The sequence below is a fragment of the Heliangelus exortis genome, chromosome 1 (genome assembly GCF_036169615.1).
Source record: "Heliangelus exortis chromosome 1, bHelExo1.hap1, whole genome shotgun sequence".
Classification (NCBI taxonomy): domain Eukaryota; kingdom Metazoa; phylum Chordata; class Aves; order Apodiformes; family Trochilidae; genus Heliangelus; species Heliangelus exortis.
In genome coordinates this window covers 162,619,019-162,636,819 of record NC_092422.1, presented here as the reverse complement: position 1 = coordinate 162,636,819, position 17,801 = coordinate 162,619,019, and the positions used below count along the sequence as shown (strand labels likewise).

The 17,801-nt window shown below is 43.3% G+C and overlaps 1 protein-coding gene across 2 annotated transcripts in view; it reads right to left on the bottom strand.

The window, feature by feature from the left end:
* Window positions 1-82: 82 nt before the first annotated feature.
* CPM (carboxypeptidase M) overlaps window positions 83-17,801 on the bottom strand; it is a 36,606-nt gene continuing 18,887 nt past the window's right edge. Inside the window, exons 3-9 of one of the 2 annotated variants that reach the window (XM_071733443.1) lie at window positions 14,654-14,751; window positions 6,452-6,624; window positions 4,809-4,993; window positions 4,388-4,558; window positions 3,389-3,541; window positions 2,286-2,434; window positions 83-746 (exon numbers count right to left, since the gene is read on the bottom strand). In XM_071733443.1, the coding sequence (XP_071589544.1) occupies window positions 513-746; window positions 2,286-2,434; window positions 3,389-3,541; window positions 4,388-4,558; window positions 4,809-4,993; window positions 6,452-6,624; window positions 14,654-14,751 (1,163 nt within the window). In that variant the 3' untranslated portion in view covers window positions 83-512. The remainder of the gene's footprint in view (window positions 747-2,285; window positions 2,435-3,388; window positions 3,542-4,387; window positions 4,559-4,808; window positions 4,994-6,451; window positions 6,625-14,653; window positions 14,752-17,801) is intronic. The other variant, XM_071733444.1, reaches the window with a different exon arrangement.

Sequence of the window (17,801 nt, the reverse complement as noted above, 5' to 3'; positions counted from 1 at the left end):
TTATTGGTCATTACCTTATTTCAGCCTCCAGTCCTTTCATCTGTCCAGGTAACAACATACATTTAAAAAAAAAAAAAAGTGATTCCTCATTCATAGCAGTGGCTTTATTATGAAAAATTAGTACTGTGCTAATGGCTTACAGTTGAGTGGCAGGTGAGCTGTTTGTTCAAGGAGGAACCTGAGTTTGCATCAAACATTTGCAGTAAAGTCCTAGATGGTTCTGAACTCAAGTTCTTCAGAACGTATTTGTACTTTCTGCATCAAAATGCTCTAGTTACCTCCACAGGCTGTACAGAGTTTCTCTAGGGTAACGTGCTTAGGTAGAAAAATACAATATTATAATTAACCATTTGATTGTCAACCCAGTATTTTACAAAATACAATAAAGATAATTGTAAATCAGAGAATCTGGTTTATAAAAACATACATTCTTTTGCACAGACAATACCTTGCCTGAAGAGCCACATTTGTGCAGGAAGATTGTGCCTTGCCATCTCGTGTCATTCCTGCCTTTATTTGACAATGACAAGCACAAAGGTCATTAAAACCAGTATGTGTAGAGTTGGTTTTACTGCAGCTGAAGTCCACTGGAGATGTTGGTAGAGGGGAATTTTGGGACATGAAAAAGATGTTGGCCTGACAGAGACTTCTGAGAAAGAAAAGTCTTGTTTCAAAGCACTGAAGTTCCCAGTGTTGTCCGAGATCTGCACTGTCTTCAGCATCGATTTATATCCTGGGACAGTAGCCTGGGTACAAACATGAAAGATTTTTCACTTGGTTTGAAATGCTGAGTTCAGTTGTGAAAGCAATCGTTACCTAATGTGCTTATTTTCACTCTCAATGTATAGGAAAGTGTCCTAAACATTTAAGTTTGAGAACACAGAATTAAAAAAGAGTAGAAGTTTTTTACATTACAGCAATAAGACCACCCCTAAATAACTGAGATGATAGAAATTTATCGTGGGGGTGCATGACATGCTGTACCAGAGAGGGAATCCTGCAGTTATGCTTGAGCATAAGCCCTTGGCTAGTAGCTGGCAGAGTGTAGGCTGGTGGGTGTTCTCTAGCACCAGCTACTGACAGCCTGCACAGAGGAGCCACTTTGACCCAAGGAAATAACTGTCCCCGGTGGAGGTGTCAGCCCGAAGCTGCCTGGGGCTACAGCCTCCACCTCCTCACCCTTCAAGAGCTCTGCTGTTTGTTTCCAACACCTCAAGCTGGTGTCACTGTGGTCCAGACACTCATCCCCGCTGGCTCCACCCCCCAGATCAGATGAGTGCTTATCTCCAGACATTCTGAGGGCTGCAGATCTTACTGCAGCAAAAACCCCCCACTTCTGCTGCCTCCTGTGTTAAAAGGGATGAGGTTCAACACGGCCAAGTGCCGGGTCCTGCACTGTGGCCACAACAACCCCATGGGGAGCTCCAGGCTGGGCACAGAGTGGCTGAGAGCAGCCAGGCAGAAAGGGACCTGGGAGTCTGGATTGACAGGAAGCTGAACATGAGCCAGCAGTGTGCCCAGGTGGCCAAGAAGGCCAATGGCATCCTGGCCTGTATCAGGAACAGCGTGGCCAGCAGGTCCAAGGAAGTGATTCTGCCCCTGTACTCAGCACTGGTGAGGCCACACCTCGAGTACTGTGTCCAGTTCTGGGCCCCTCAGTTCAGGAAGGATATCGAGGTCCTGGAGCAGGTCCAAAGGAGGGCAACCAGGCTGGTGAAGGGACTCGAGCACAGATCCTATGAGGAGAGGCTGAGGGAGCTGGGGGTGTTCGGCCTGGAGAAGAGGAGGCTCAGGGGAGACCTCATCACTCTCTACAACTCCCTGAAAGGAGGTTGGAGCCAGGGGGGGGTTGGTCTCTTTTCCCAGGCAACTCTCAGCAAGACAAGAGGGCACGGTCTCAAGTTGTGCCAGGGGAGATTTAGGTTGGACATTAGAAAGAATTTCTTTACGGAGAGGGTGATCAAGCATTGGAATGGGCTGCCCCGGTGAGGTGGTGGATTCTCCGTCCCTGGAGATATTTAAAAAGAGACTGGATGTGGCACTCAGTGCCATGGTCTGGTAACTGCAGTGGTAGTGGATCAAGGGTTGGACTTGATGATCTCTGAGGTCCCTTCCAACCCGGCTAATTCTATGATTCTATGAAAATACTATTTTCTTTTAAAGCTCTTAAAGAGTCCTCACAGATAGGACCTGCTCAAGTTCAGCTCATTGGTCTGTCAGGATGCAGTCTCACCGTGCTCAGGGACTCCATGCAGTAAGAAAGAGGAATTTTGGAAGGTACTTACATTGATCACATAAGTCCCAGGCAAAAGGAGGAGATAATACTCCCCTTGTTCATTGGTTCGGTAGGGGCAGATGTGACGCCTTCCTTGGGCTTCCACGATGGCATTGGGAATAGGATTCCCATTCTTATCAGTAACTTGGCCTTTGACACCTATGAAAAAGGGAGAGGACAGAAAGATCACAGCACTGAGGTGAGCTTCCTCTTCCCAGAGAGTCAGGCTGCTTGCTGCTGGGTGCACTCAAAGGCTATTTCAGTGATTTCAAGCTCATCTAATAACATCATCCAGTCACTCCTGTCCTTCTGAAGGTCCTTCTGAAGGGAATTAAAATAGAAAATACTTTTTTATTGTTATTGTTAATAGTTTACCCTCACATTAAGTTAGAAAGCACCATTCTAATCCCTGCTTCTACCTCTCATCTGCTGAAAGCATCATACCCACTTATTGTATGTGTCTTGTACTGAAGGGATTCCATCTTCAATGCTGGTTTTAGGTTGGGCTATTTTTTGTTTGCTTGTTTTTTTAAATTATCTTTTTTATTTAAAATAAATCAGCCTCTCATCAAGCACTTCCCAATGGCAGAATACCAACAATGTCTGCTTATAAAGCAGTTTCCCTAAGTTCTCACAGACCAATTGCAAGGCAGCACTGGCACTAAGCAAAGATAAGACAGCAGTCAGACATCACTCTGGGCAGAAAAAAAAAAAAAAAAGCAAGGTAAGCAATAGAAACATTGTGCACATGAACACACATGTTCAGAGAATTCCAAAATAAACAGCTGCTCAGGAAAGTGGACACCTTGAGGGGTGCACAGTAAGACAGCCCCAGGGGCCTGTCCCTTGCTCCCACCACAGCACAATTCAAGCCTCTTTAAAGCCACTCCCTTAGTGTCCATCCCCCCACACCTGACACAGCTCCAAGCTTTCCTCCCTTACCCATCCCTGGCCTTGCAGCTCTTGTTCTCCAGAAGCCACAACTCCCATATTTACACCAGAACTCCCCACCTGTGAGCTCTGACACTGAGCCAGGCTGCTGAAGAGTTCCTACCCTGCCCTCCAGCCTTGCCTGGCCTCAGCTTTAGCTCCCTTCCCCCTCTGCACACCCACCTAGATGGACTTGTTTTATATATTCGATCAGAGCAACTTTGTTGTCTCTCCAGAATTTTTCCAGCTGGTCTTCTGGAGGGTATTTACAGCATGACAGCTCCAATGTAATTTCAAAACATTGTCCCCAGACATAGTTGTAATCTTGCATGCCACCTTAAAAGGGAAAGAAAACAAACAGTGTTCAGCTGCAAAGAAGAGCCAAGTTCAAGCCCAAAGGAAAACAGGAGATTTAAAGAGCTGGTGCTTGCATCACACCTGCAAGAAAAGTACATCAGAGAAGTTATTCTTCAATACCACAATTTTATTTACTGCTTCCTGTGGAAAACCAACTTCATGACTGTAGTTAGACAAAGAGTGGTGTTTTCTAAAGCACAGTGGTGTTTCAGCAATGATAATCATTATGGCTGGGGAAGGGTAGGTCAGTGACTTACACTCAGTCAAGCCCTCCCAGCTAAGTAGGGGCAGATAAATTCACAGGCTGGTGTAAAAGTCTACAACAGCCAAAGTCATCCTAAGAGCCTTTTAAGGCTTTGAATTCAGACTGTGAAAGTGACACACAGTGCCCCACAGTGCTCAGGACCCATATTCTATTTGGCTTCACATAAACAGAAATAAAACCATTTTTTTCAGTAATCAAACATTAAAAAAAAGAAGATGGTACGTGAACAGAACCTTTTTTCCTGACAGGAGAAGACCTTAGTGCCACACCAGTGCTGCATGCACATACACACCAACTACACAGCTGCTCAGCCTTGGTCAAGGGCACAGCAGCAGCCAGACAGCAGAGACTGCCTCAGTCACCCCTGCAAATGCCAGCTGGGAGAGCCTGCAACCTACCCAGATCCTGATCAGAGAATCCATGCAAATGTGTATTGGCTGCCTCCTCCTCCTCAACACCCTACTTTGGGCAAAACTGCAGCCCTTCCATTGTCAAAGATGGCAGGAGAGAGTGAGAACATATCTACAGCAGCTGAAAAAAACCACCACTGACATTCTTACCTTCCAGCTGGTACCAGGAATACCCATTGGTGATGCCTTCTGGAAAGGTTTGTCTGTTGTCACACCCGGTGCCCTTGGACATGCTGGCATGGTTCAAAGAATAGGTTTTTGCCAGGTGGATGAAGACATCATCATCTGGAGACCTGCTGTAGCCTTTCAAAGTGCCAGTAACTGCAGAACAAAGACAGCCATCATGGAAACTCCCATTACTGGTAAAACATACAGTGCTGGCTCACATATAGGATAAACATCCCCCAGACAGTCATACCAGGCAGTAATTTCTGATGGGGCTCATCAAAGTCTGCCCAGCCCAGCTCAAAAGCTGGAAAAAATTGCAGAAATCCTTATAAATTTTGCTCTAGTACAGCTAGTGTTCCTAGCCTAAATAAGCTGTGGAGAAAAGAGTTTGTTACAAGCTCACCTGAGTTACCATTATCAAAGGTGTAACTGGCAACCAGGGCACCCCCATGCAAGTTTGCTGAAAGGACAAATGTTTCATTTTTTATCCAGTCCATTACTGCTTGAGTCTCTGGCTGAATGCTGACATTGTTAGTTTCAAAGGCATCAGGAAAATTTCTGTTCAGATCTTCTTCATTCTTATTGTACCTTAGAAAGAGAGAAGACACCCCCATTACTCTTTTGCCTGTGGACACTGCCACCTCACCAGCCTCCCAGTGCTCAAGTTCTGTAGCACACCAGTGCCTTCAGGAAGCAGGCAAGATGAGCATTGCAGATCTTCTCAAGTGGAAGATGGGCTTCAGTTTGCTCTCTGGCAGCACTGGGATTTTCAGGGGATGAAGTAAAACCAATTCCATTGCATTTCAGGTTAGAAACAGTGAGTAATATTTAACAAGCATATAGCATGCACACACTTTACACATACATGAATTAGAAAAACCTAGGGCAGATAAGGAGGATGTTGTCCTTCTCTTTGTGCTTTTCCCACTTGTGCAGAAGATGAAGATAACTACAAGGTGGCTGCATCCCTTGTGTTGCTGCCACTATGGACATGGAGCAAAAAACCTGGTTCAAGCACAGGATGTATTCTCTTCTCCTGGTACCTGAAGACCCAGCCTGTGCAAATGCTTTCTTCCTTTTTCACTCAGGTCAGTGAAAGAGCAGAGAGGGCATTTAAGTGTCAGATGTATTAATTTTTAAACTTAAGTCAGTTAAACCATTTGAGAGTGAGGGGATAAAAAATCCTATCCATTTGCTGAGGAATAAATTTATTTCCTAACTTAAAAAAAAAGAGGACCTACCCCTTAGTCCTAAATAACTGAACTACCTAAACTACCTTTCCACTTGCTTCCAAAGTTGCCATGGCCAGTGATCCATGAGAACTTCCAGCTCCTAAGTTTGCTTTTTCTGTGCAACTTTGCCCACATGGCCTTTCTTCCCATTGCCTCACTCTCCCCTCTTTTTTCCCCTTCTAGCATGTTGAACCTTTCCTCCACTTTCTGGTCTCTGCCCTACTCACATTCAAGAATGCAAAAGCAGCAGAGGGTGCAATGCCAGGTTACATTTCCTTCTGCTTTTTTCCTAGCACTGCTTTTAGCACAGCTCCTGTGAGAGACAGAGCTCCCCCCTCTTACTATATTTGCATTCAACATGAGCTTTAAACACGTTTTTAGGAGTCCACAGGATAGTCTTTGACACACCTCTTTCTCATTAAGGAGAGTTACAGAGTTCTCCAGCTGAAATAGATCCCTGTGGGTGGGGTTTTCCTTTTTATTTTTTTTTTTTTTTTTTTTTGTAGCACCCTAAAGGCCTAAATAGGTAGTTGTGTTTCTATTTGCAATCTGGGTCTCCTGCCTAAAAGCTTAGGTCATTATACTATTCTGACCAATTTTCTCTAGCTGTACCACATATAAACACCAGTCTGACTCAGTCTTGCAAAAACTCTGTGCTGTAACAGAGTGCCTTCAGAGCAGCACCAAAATTAGCCCTAGCACATCCTCCAGGCTACCCGCTCCACCAAGCATGATTCAGTCCCTTGGCTACCTCCTGTTATTAATCCACACCCATTTCCTCTACCTTACTCCCACCCTCCTGAGCCACCCTTACCTTCCTCGTGAGTAATAACAATCAGGCACTTTTGTAGCTTCAAACCCATCAGGGTTCATGGTTGGCATGATGTGAATCCGGGTGTTATTGAGTAACCGGGTAACCACCGGGTCACGTCTGTAGTTGCTCACCAGGAAGTCTATCAAGTGGAGCAGAATTTCTCTTCCAACAGTCTGTGTAAAGAAGCAGAGACTTTAAGTCTGTTGTTAAAGGGAAAACAAAAATAAAATAAAATTAAATTAAATTAAAAAAAAAAAAAAATGACCCCTCACCTTACATTTACAGGCTTTTCTGACTGGATTACACAGTCCGACAAAAGCATTCTGGTCAACGCCATTTTGTTTTATGCTCTCCCCTAAATATATGTAGGGTAATGTAATAGATGGAAGGAGTCACTGGAGAGCTTTCATAAGGGTTTTAAACCCAGAGCAACAAAGAATTTTTTCTGGAATGGAAAACTGACTGTGTCAGCTGCGTGCTTAAATCCTGCCTGGATAAAGCACGGCCTTATCAAAACCTAGAACTGCACAGCCTGCCTGATAAAGATCATCTGGGTTTGGAAACCCCTGTGTTATCTCAGCTGCGCTGCAGAGTCAGCTCTGTGCTGCTGCCCCAGGGACCCCGGGCCCTGCACCCAAACCTCAGTGCTGTGCATCACCCCTTGGCACTGATGGGGCAGAAGAAAGGGAGACACCTGACCTGTGTGCAGGGTGCTACAGAGGAGGAGTTTTTTCTTGATCGTCCCCTCTTATGAGAAGTCACCTTTAATACAGGGTCAAGAAGAGGCCCCATAGATTTTTCTGTCAGATTCTCTGCTACATTGCTTTATTTTAATGCTATGAACACAGGCACTGGGGAATCCAAAGGGGTATACATCAGCCCTTCAAGAAAGAGATGGAAGGACATTTGGATGCAGGCTGTGGGTCAAGGAGAGGCAGTAGCACAGACAAAGCTAAATATGTATTTTTGTTTGTGTAAATATATACAGATTCTTGAAAGCTGGCAGGACACCTCCCTTTAGCCTAACCTATCAGATTTCAGGCAAAAACAGTGGCAAATTCCAGCACCAATGAGTTCAGAACAATCCTGTTCTACCCCAGAAACCAGGAGCACTTTCTATATCACTGTGACCCATGCCCCAGGGGTGCTGCAGGGTTCCTAAGCTCTGGCTGGGATGGGAACAAATCAAGACTTGCAAATAGATGTGCTCTGGAGATCACTTATCTCTACTTTATCACCAAGAACAAAGCCTGGTAAATCACTGCAGGCTGTAATTCAGAGCTACAGCATCTCACTATCTTTTAGAGGGAGTCTTGCAACATGAAAGAGGAAATATTGCAAAAAAATTAATTTTTTTCTAAAGTGAATAACATGGAGCAACACTACTGGATGAACCAGTGTCACAGGTAAACATCTCCTTCAAACTGGTACAGGCTCAGGTAAAAAGTAGGTGAAACCAGGCAAGGGAAAAGGAGTATTTCTCCACAGCTATTTGCTGCAGTAATATCTTGCTGAAATTTCACACTGGTACATTTTAAGGAGCAACAATGGGGTTGGTACCCGATGGGGCAAATGGAGCTGGGTGTAACAGCTGCTCAGGCTGGGGACAAGCTGTGCCTTACCAATTAGCAGACAAGTGCCATTTATTGCAAGAGAAACAAACAAACAAACAAACAAACTAGTGCCAAACATGACTCCACTAAATTGTGTACCCATTTGTCATACTGGAAGGCAGCCATGGCCCCAGAGTTGGTACCCAAGCAGTTCTGCCATGCTGATTGTACAAGGAAACAGCAGGACCTCTTTCAACCCTGCTCCCCAACAGATTTATTCCTGAGTTCTCTAACCCTTGCTTGTCAGCTCCTGATGGTCTCCTGCAAGCCACCATCCACTAATCTGCTAGGCAAAGCTGCCTGTATGCACACAAATGCACATGCTGCCTGCCAGTGACTAAGTGGTTCTTTCAGACACTGCAGCAAATGGGGAAAAGGTGCCTCATTTCCTTTAGTGCCAGTAGCTTTCCAAAGAGCTCCTGAGGACATGAAAGCAGACTGCTCAGCTGGTTTGATAAATTTCCTGTGTGAAATTTAAGAAGGGATGCAACAAAACCTGTCTTGTACAGATAGCTCAGTTCCAGCTCTGAGTGATAGACATCTTGGGAAGCACAGGGAGTCAGGGGGGGTGTTGGGGTGGAGAAAGGAGGGGAGAGAAGTCAGCCAAATCATGGCCCTGGGCATGAGAGAGAAAACCAGCAGACTCAGAAGCCCTACCACAGCCCTACCACAGAGATAGCTAAACTACAGAACAAGACTGGACTGCTCTCTGGAGAAACTGGGAAAATGCCTCTGCTCCCATCAGACTTCTCTTCAGTGCCTGACAAAAAAGAAAACCAGAAAAGAAAGGGCAGAGAAGCAAGAAAAGGTAAAGGAGGAGAAAAAAAGATTAAGAAAAACCAGAAGAAAAGATGATGGGAAGGGACAGTGTTTATAAAGAATGGAAGTAGAGCAGTTTTTCATAGATGGCATTCTTTGCACTTAAGAGTTAAATCCAGACTTTCTTATGTATACAGTATTTTGAAAAGTAGCCCTACTTTACAGGGTTTTACAGATTCTATAGCTTTTGCTCTACCTGAGTACTTAGGACATTAAACAATTCAGCTCATCTCTGGTACTTTGATCATTCCTGGTGGGGGAGAGTGTACTTATCAGCACTCTGTTTCGGCAAGGTGACAGAGGGGTGTTTTAATTTTTGGTCAAGAGAGCCCTGCATTTCTTGAGAAAGAACATCTGGAGGTGTTTGAGGGGAGGGAAGTAGAAAGTTGTAATTTCTGGGAAAGCATAGGTCAAGTTTTGATAAAGCTCTTGGAAGGCATCTCTTCCCTTGCCAACCTTTACCCTCCTACTAGAGAGGTCAGCTGTGCCTGTGGAGAAAAAGTATGAGACATTTACTTTCACTTTAGGACTCCAAATAAAGGATCTAGACAGAGCAGAGTTAGGCTGCTGACAGTAAAGTCAAGAACAGGCACCTTAACCTGCCTCTATTCTAATAAAAGGATGTAGAGAGCAGGGAAGCAGCTTTATGTGCTCTGGGGCTTTGAGAAGAAACGATGAATATTTGGTTTTAATTGCAGTATCCCAAGGGTGATGCTCAGGTGTGTTGTTTTGCTGTAGGTCAGATGAGGGGTGACACAAAAGCAAAGGAAATCCCTTTCTCCCACCTCTAGGGAGTTAAGCACTAAGCTTCTCTGTCAGTTCCCTTGTGTGTGCCCCAAAGGGAGAGACAGCAGGAAAGGCTTTCAGTGATCCTCAGGGGAAGTCCTGAATGAGGAACCACACGTGTGTCAGGCCATGGATCAAGGGAAGGGTGTGACTGCTCTTCCTGTAGCTGTACCCTGTAAACTTGCTGACTCCTGCTTCTGGCATGGTTGGGTCAGCACCCTGCTCACCTGCTGTAGGGCTTACTCAAGAAGCCTCAGCAGCAGCCAGTTAAAAGGCTGTTGGTCCCAATTGCACCAGCACTGTAACACTTCAGTGCAGCACCCCTGTTTTTAAAACATTTTTGTTACCACATGATAGAGACCTAATACCAGGGGACTATGGGTGGATAGACTCTGCCCATTTTTATGATTAAAATTAGTTCATCGTGGCCTGGTTTTTAAGTTGAGCCATGTTGAAAGAAAGATCCAAACCATCAGGTAGGACCTGTTTCAGAGCAACACAGTCTTAACCAGACTCCTTGCTCCAGCCCTGACCGCTCTACAGACCCAGCACAGCACACCAGGACCCACTCCACCAGTGGAAGTGGAGTCACAGCAGAGAGACCCACAGCCCATCCTCACCACTTAAAATGCCACACTCAGATGATGTTATTTTTTCAACATTTTTGCAGCAATAATTATATTATGTGGGGCTGTGACACGCCTCATTTTGCTTGTCCTTCTTTACTAAATACACCAGTGCTAAAGCAGCTGCTTGTGCAAACACATTTTGGCACACAGGGCATTTATTTTATTTCTCCAGCATCAATCACTATGGAAACGTGAGGAACCACCACATGAGTGACAGGGAACTGAACTTCCCTGATTTACCACCAAAGGAAACAGCAACATAAAGCCTGCTTTTCAACTAGTAACTGGCATGAGATGTTACCACCTGGATAATTTCCACAGGCTTCTCAGCACAGGCTTCACCTGGCTGTGAAATGGCTCACTTTTTTTTCTTTTCCCACTCAGAAGAGTGGGAGTAAAGATAAGGAAGAAGGCAAATGGGGTGAGGCAGAAGCCCTGCCTCTGTTCAAAGAGATCTCGGTGGCACACAGCTTTTTTTTTTTTTTTTTAAAAAAAGTCTGTTGTCAGCAAACAGATTTGTCTGCTTTGGATTTTCAAATCTCTGGTGCTTCTGACCTCCTCTCTATCACATCAGCTCATACTGATGTAAGGTAGAAAATAGTTCACTAAACAAGAAATTATTAATTCTCTTTTTTCTCTTCTTCCCCTGCCACAGCACTTCCATACTGTACTGCACAGTACACAGGACACAGGAATATGTGCTGTAGGTTGTGTGGTGTGTGGACACAACTCTTTTTTTGCCCAGCATGATGATAGGAGAAAAAAAAAAAACCAAAAACTTTTTATAGGGGCATTTTGATTGTATAAATGCAGCTTTCAGTAATTTTTTTTTAAAAATTACAGTGAGAAATTTTACACTAGACATGATAGTTCGTTGGGTTTTTTAAGCCCAAATTATACTGATCACAGATAAACCCATGCCCTAGTAAGTCACCATATCTCAAGAAACCCTTTTGTGGATTTGCCTGTGTCTGTGATGACATGGAAAATAGGGTCTAGTTGCTTTAACTTAACTCACCAGCCAAGCCAGCACCACGTAACATATCCTTCCATCTAGGTCAGCTCAGGCCTGTTGGTGCAGGCTCAGCTTGGCATAAGGAAAGAGGCAAAATGCTGTTACTCTAGGAAGAGGAACTGATCAGAAAAGGATGATGTAGGAGAAAAGGGCTGGTACCAGCATTACCACCCTGGGAAAGAGTTGATCTTGTGATGGCTCAGTTTGCAGCAAGTCAAGGAGTCCCTGTAAGAAAGACCTGAAAGGGAACAAGCAGAGACACACAGGTGGTCTACACTTTGTTCAGCCATGCTCAACCCCTTACAGGGTTTCACTGGTACACATGGTTGAAGAACAGCCTTCTAATTAGTTTCTGTGGTACAGTTGTGTAGATTGGACTCAGATCACTGATACAACTGGTTAAAAGGTGATAGTTCAGTTTATGACTTAGGAGTGTTTGGGGGTTTGGTTGATGGTGAAGAACTCGTTCCACTCAGCAGAGATGAACGTGTGAAGTGTGAACACTGAGGAAGAGAAGATCCTTCAGGGTTGGGACAAGAGAAGCTGTTGCCTAAATCAGAATGAAAGCTGCCCCAGAACAGCAGGCTACCCCTCCCTCATCTTCCTCTGGGCAGATTTTGTTAATGTTTCACAGACTTATGTATTTTGTGCACTCTGTTAGTGCCATTTTGGTTAAAGTCTCATTTCGCTGCAAGTGACTGAACTACCTCTAAGTTATCTAGCTTGAGTCAAACAATAAATATTTCTAAAAATGGTGTCAAACTTCATACAGTCACACACACACAAAAAGGGAGAAGTGTTCTGTTGCATCTCTGGGGATTTGGGGCAAAAGTTGACTCTACTTGGCAATGGTGATCACAAAATAAAAATAATTTAAACCTTAGCTGGTCATGTCTTAAAGTTTTAAAAGAAAAGTAGCATACTTTGGAAAATAAATATTTCCAGTTCTGAATAAAATGCTCTCTTCCTAGTGTTGTGTACTCTCATCATTTTTGTAGAATCTCCCAGTGGGGCAGCACTCCAAATAACCTGGGTTTCCTTCCATCAGCATGTGTGCACAGCCTGTACACATGGAGCTCAGGCTCCTCCCTAACTTCTGGACTTTAGGAGCAGCCAGACAGCTGAGCCAAAAAAAGAAGTGACATTTGTGGGATCATGACAGGTTAGAGGAGCAGCATCACCAAACAACATTTGAGAACAAAACTTTTCTCACTTTGTCCCCCTTATGGAAAGCAAAATTAGAGGACATAAGACCTAACCAGATCAACTATGCTATAATCCCACAATTTAAAGTTATGAAAGACTGTGGGACACAAGTTGAAGCTTGTCATACAGTTAGTGCAAAATTTATCTGCTTAATGTATTATAGGGGTAGCTGAATCTTTCCCCAGTGACTTGTGCAAAAGAATTTTAGATATGGGAAAAAATATTCAACTTCTCTATATGAGGAATTAATTTCCTGACATCTGAAATACATTTCTAGTCAGATAGGAAAACCAAACACCAACTGTGTGTTATATTCATACACACACAAAAAAAAAAACCAAACCCAAAATGAAAGGCACTGATCATCATGAAGGCATGAAAAGGAGGAACAGCTCTATTTCCAGAATCTTCCCTAGATATATGCTTGGTCTAAAGGACAAGCTAGAATGTAGCATGACACTTAGCATTATATGGTCCCTAAGCAGCTCAAGGATCAACTGTGCTGAGACAAACTCAGGCAAGGTGCTTAAAAAAAGAAAAAAGAAAGAAAGAAAAAAAAAAAAAAGTCTTTGCTCTTTTCCTCACAAAGTCACTATTAAAATACAGATCCTAGGCAGTGATTTAGGTGCCCTCCAGCAACTGCTGCCCCTGTGGATATGCAAACTGTGTGTGTCTCCATGGTCAGAGTTCCCTGTGCACATCCAGCTGGGCAGTGAGAGTGTCAGGAGTGCTTCACTGTGGAGGTTTCAGTAAGAGGAGTGGCCTTCCACAGTCCAATAATTCTGGATTTGAAAGCCAGGCGGTTCTGGATGAGTCCATATCCTGCCCTCCACCTCATCCCTACCAAAGATGGGTCTCCTGTGGCCACAGGCTTGCAATTCCCTTCAGCAGTCTGTAGAGACTGCCACACGGAGCCTCAGTTCCCAGGCACCCTTACTGACACACACCAGGTTTTAGGAGTTGCCAACCTCATCTTGGGCACTCAGCAGGATGTGTACCCACCTGAGACCACAAATCAGCTCACAAGAGTTAAATTCCACACAAGAGTTAAATTCCAAGGCAGTCAGACTCCCAGCAACACTTTGACTGCAGCCAGCCACTGTCAAACAAGGTGAAACCAGTCTGACTTGGGAGAAAATTCTTGGCACGTAGTGGCGTAAGTGCCCGTAGGCGTGCAAGTGCTCACACATGGGACTGGTAGTAGCAAAGGCTTGTGATGGGCTGTGCTTCCTATTACATCCATTTTTCTTAGTTTTGGAAATTTGCAGTCTGGCATACATACTTATATATATATATGTATATGTATATGTATATGTATATATATAAATAAATATATCATTTCTTTGAATTATTTACCCTTCGCACTAAAGACTACATAGAAATACATCGTGTTGTTTAAACTTACCCTGAACATGACTAATATAAGCAGGTAAAGCTGAATGAGGAAAACAGAAAGCAGGAAAATACTCTAGAGAAGAGTGAAGCTTTGAGCCTTTCTGCTCTGGATTCATGTACTTGACCAAGAAGGCTCAAAATGACAATTTTCTCCTTTATTGTTAATAAGTGGGCATTTTTTCCAGAGCAACTTAAAGCTGAAGTTGCCTTTTGTTTCGTACTCACTGTGTTACCTCAGGTGAATCTAGGGATTCCTAGCTGAGGGTTCCCTAGAGAAATTTCCTTCCTAAAATAAATCATTTGGTGCTTCACAGCAATTACTATTCAATCGTAGGGTGCCTTTGAAGAGTTCTCTCAGTCATACTTCATGCCTAGGCAATAACAATGTACCAACAAACTACTGCATCTGACTCACTGCCAGGAAAGTTAAAGCCTCTGGCTTTAATCACATGAAGGAGACAAAGCTTTCTTTCTACTTTGTCTTAGAGGAGTCTTAGGTGTAGGATGCTTCACTGAGATATAAAGTCTCCTAGAGCCCTTCCACAAAAAAAAAAAAAAACAAACCAAAACCCCCCAAAAAACCTTTATTCTTGAAATTCCTCAAGAAATAAATGCATACTAGGTCCTCTTTGAGGTATGGCATACCTCGGTAGTAAACAGCACACAGCTGAGAGAAGTTCACCCTAAACCCCTGGTAAGTGCATTTGGTATAAATGACATTACAAAAGTTGAAACGTACCTCATCCCCATGCATATTAGCAACATACTTGAACTCTGGAATGCCAATCTTATGATGGGTTGGATACCTTCCCAGAACAAGAACCCACAGGTCTCTACCTTTAGGAGGGGAAGGGGAGAAGACATTTTTTAAAACAAGTGTAAAATCATACGACCCTTAAAGAAAAAAAAAAAAAGTTGGTCATTAAGACCACTGTACAAATTCCCATATTTCATTGCTGCCCACTCAGTCCTATATTTAGCATATCAAAGTAGACTCTGTGCTTATTAATTCTATCAGTATTTGTTAAATCAGTTACAGAAATACATATGCTTTGCCTTATGACCAAAAGCATATAGTGAACCTTGCTATTTCAAAAGCATTTAACCAGTACTAGAAAATAGTTTGGGTTTTTTTCATAATAAACATTTTTCAAACGAAGTTTAGCAAGCAAGATCTTTTCAAGGGAAGTCACCAAGCAACTAAAGGGTATTTAAAATAAAAAACACTCTTCCCCCAAAATATTAAGTTGTAATGGCTTTCTGAAGCACACAGAGAAGTTTTCATTATTACAAAGAAGAACATTTTTTGTATTAAAGACCACACAGAAAAGCTGAACACATTCAGGAGTTATTGGTCAGAAAACAGGAGATACTGGGCAAAGCTGTGTCTGAGATGTATTCCAATAAAGAAAAAAAAAAAAAAACAACAAAAAATAAACCATCACAGAAAGAATTAATAGCTACAGAAAGAATATTAGTTAGGACCAATAAAGCTGCACAGGAAGCTGGAATGTATATAACAAAATAAACAAGCATTTTGTAGGCCCCCATTTAAGGGAGGTGGAGTGGCATTTTTAATTTTTTTAAGTGATATTGTGGCATTTCAGATCTCATCTGCAAAACTATGCTTCCCACTAGCCTGCTCCATGAGGTGGAAAGCTCCAATGTCAGGAGCAGCAATGAAAGTGGAGCAGTTTCCTGGTATTAGGAGTCACAACCTGCAGCCTCCTGATGTCCAGACCTTGCTTGCATGCTGCCTGTCTCCAGCCCTCAGACAGGGCTTGTTGGGACCTGTGAGATGGCTCCTCAAGAAGAGTCCATCCCTCACTGCCCAGGAAAGAAGAATGTAGGGGCTGCCATATGCAGTGCTGTGAAAAGCATTATTCCCTATGTCTTTGTGGATTGTCAAATCTGCAGTAAATAAAACTCTGGAGCATAGAAATTCCCCATGGAAGCCCATGACCTTCATGGTACAGCTGCAGTGAGGCAGTCACATAGCTGGAAAAGAAAAGAAAAATGCAGCAGCAACTGCAGTACCCTCAGGAATGGGTGAAAAAATGTTGCAGGGGACAGAGGGAACACTAAAAGGTGCACTGCAACAACTGCAAGACAAGTAAAAATCCAGGCAGCAGCTGCCAAGCTAAATACTCTCTTAACAGGTTGAATCAGAGTCTCAGGCTTAGTACCAAGAAGCAACAAGAGAGCCCTAGGAGCAGGCAGATTCAACAAAGAGTGGTCTCGGGATCCCCTAGTTTTACACAGTCACTCCAGGAGACATTGGTGGTTGACTTTTTTATTCATATGATAAGCACAAAGCTGTGAAATGCTGTTTCTGACTCTGTCAGAATGAGTTTTATTTTAAAAGAATTAGAGTTACTAGGTTTTGTTGTATGCAGAGCCACTGTTTCACTAAACAAAGAGAAAAGAGTTTGACTTCTGTAACAAGACAAGTTACAGAGAGGAGAAACAAGAGATACCCACATCCTTCTTCAAAAAGGAAAGAAGGAACCACCAGTCTCCACTACCCTAGCCCTTCTCCCCTCCAAGACCTCCAGAGGTCCCTTCCAACTTCAACCATCCTGCAGTTCCATGAAAACAGAGAAAAAGTCTTGCTGCAGTAGTGTATCTTTGAAACTGAAAAAAACCCCAACCAAGCACCACAAGAAACAAAACAACAACAAAACAAAACCAAACACCACACACACAAAAAAACCCAAAAAACAAAAAAACAAACAAAAAAACCCAACCCCAAAACCCCACAAAAACTAGCCATGAAAAAACCATGCTACTTTTATTGATCAATCAACTGTGGACAACAATCTCAACTTAATTTCCATGTCTGCAATATGTCAGTCTCTCCGTGATTGCATTCAGGAGCAACCTACAATAAAGCCCCTAGGAGGTCTTTCAGATTGTTCCTATGACTCTTTGTCCTTATTTCCCTTTAACATTCTGGGCAGCTCTCCTTCCCTCTACTGGAAGGAAACTTCAGACATCCCTCCTTGGTGTCCAACTTGAGAGTTGCCACATGGACTGCTGCACCAAGGGGAATGCACCTGCACAGCCCAAACTTCAGATGACTGCAGTGCACAGCTTCCCTAGCTAGGGATTTATCAGCCCAAGCCACATTGCCAAAGATCACATCCAACATCTACAAGACAGTGGTGAAATTATAAGATTCAGGTAGCAAAGGACCTATATTGGAGACCTGATGGTGTCCTAGATCTCTCCAGATGGAGGTGGATACATCTAAACTGTGAAACACACAGTATCCTACAGAGGAGACAACTGATTTCTCTAAGGTCATAAATTCATTCAGCCCTAGGACTGCCTGTTATCAGCACGAGTGCCAAGCACAGAGGAAGGGCTTCCAAATATCTCTGAGCCAATGGGTTCAGTGAATTACGTGTAAAAAAACTTCATCAGAGCAAGTGCAGTAAGCGTGGATTAAGAGCATTGATTTCCTCAAATACTTGATGACTTTGTTTATAAGCACAAAGCAGTGACCTAGAAGGTGAGATATATTGGTTGGTTTAATATCTGCACTAAGTTATTTCCTTTATTTCTATTACCTTTCTGTACATAATTATTAGCTAATACCTAACACGCTACCAATCAGTGCAGTCAAACAATACTGTAGTCCCAGAACCTGAAGCATCTTCTCTCAGAAATAACCAGACATCAGAATTAGCCTCTGGTTTTATTTGAATGGAAGCAGATCACAAGGGCCATTTCAAATCCAGGTACTAAAAATGACAACATCCACATCCATTGCAGTGAGACTTTTTGGATCATCTTGTGACCCGATGTAGAACAGTGCCATATCCTTCAGCCACCTCCCCATTCAGCAGCACTAACACCAAATCAGTACTACACATATAAAAAAG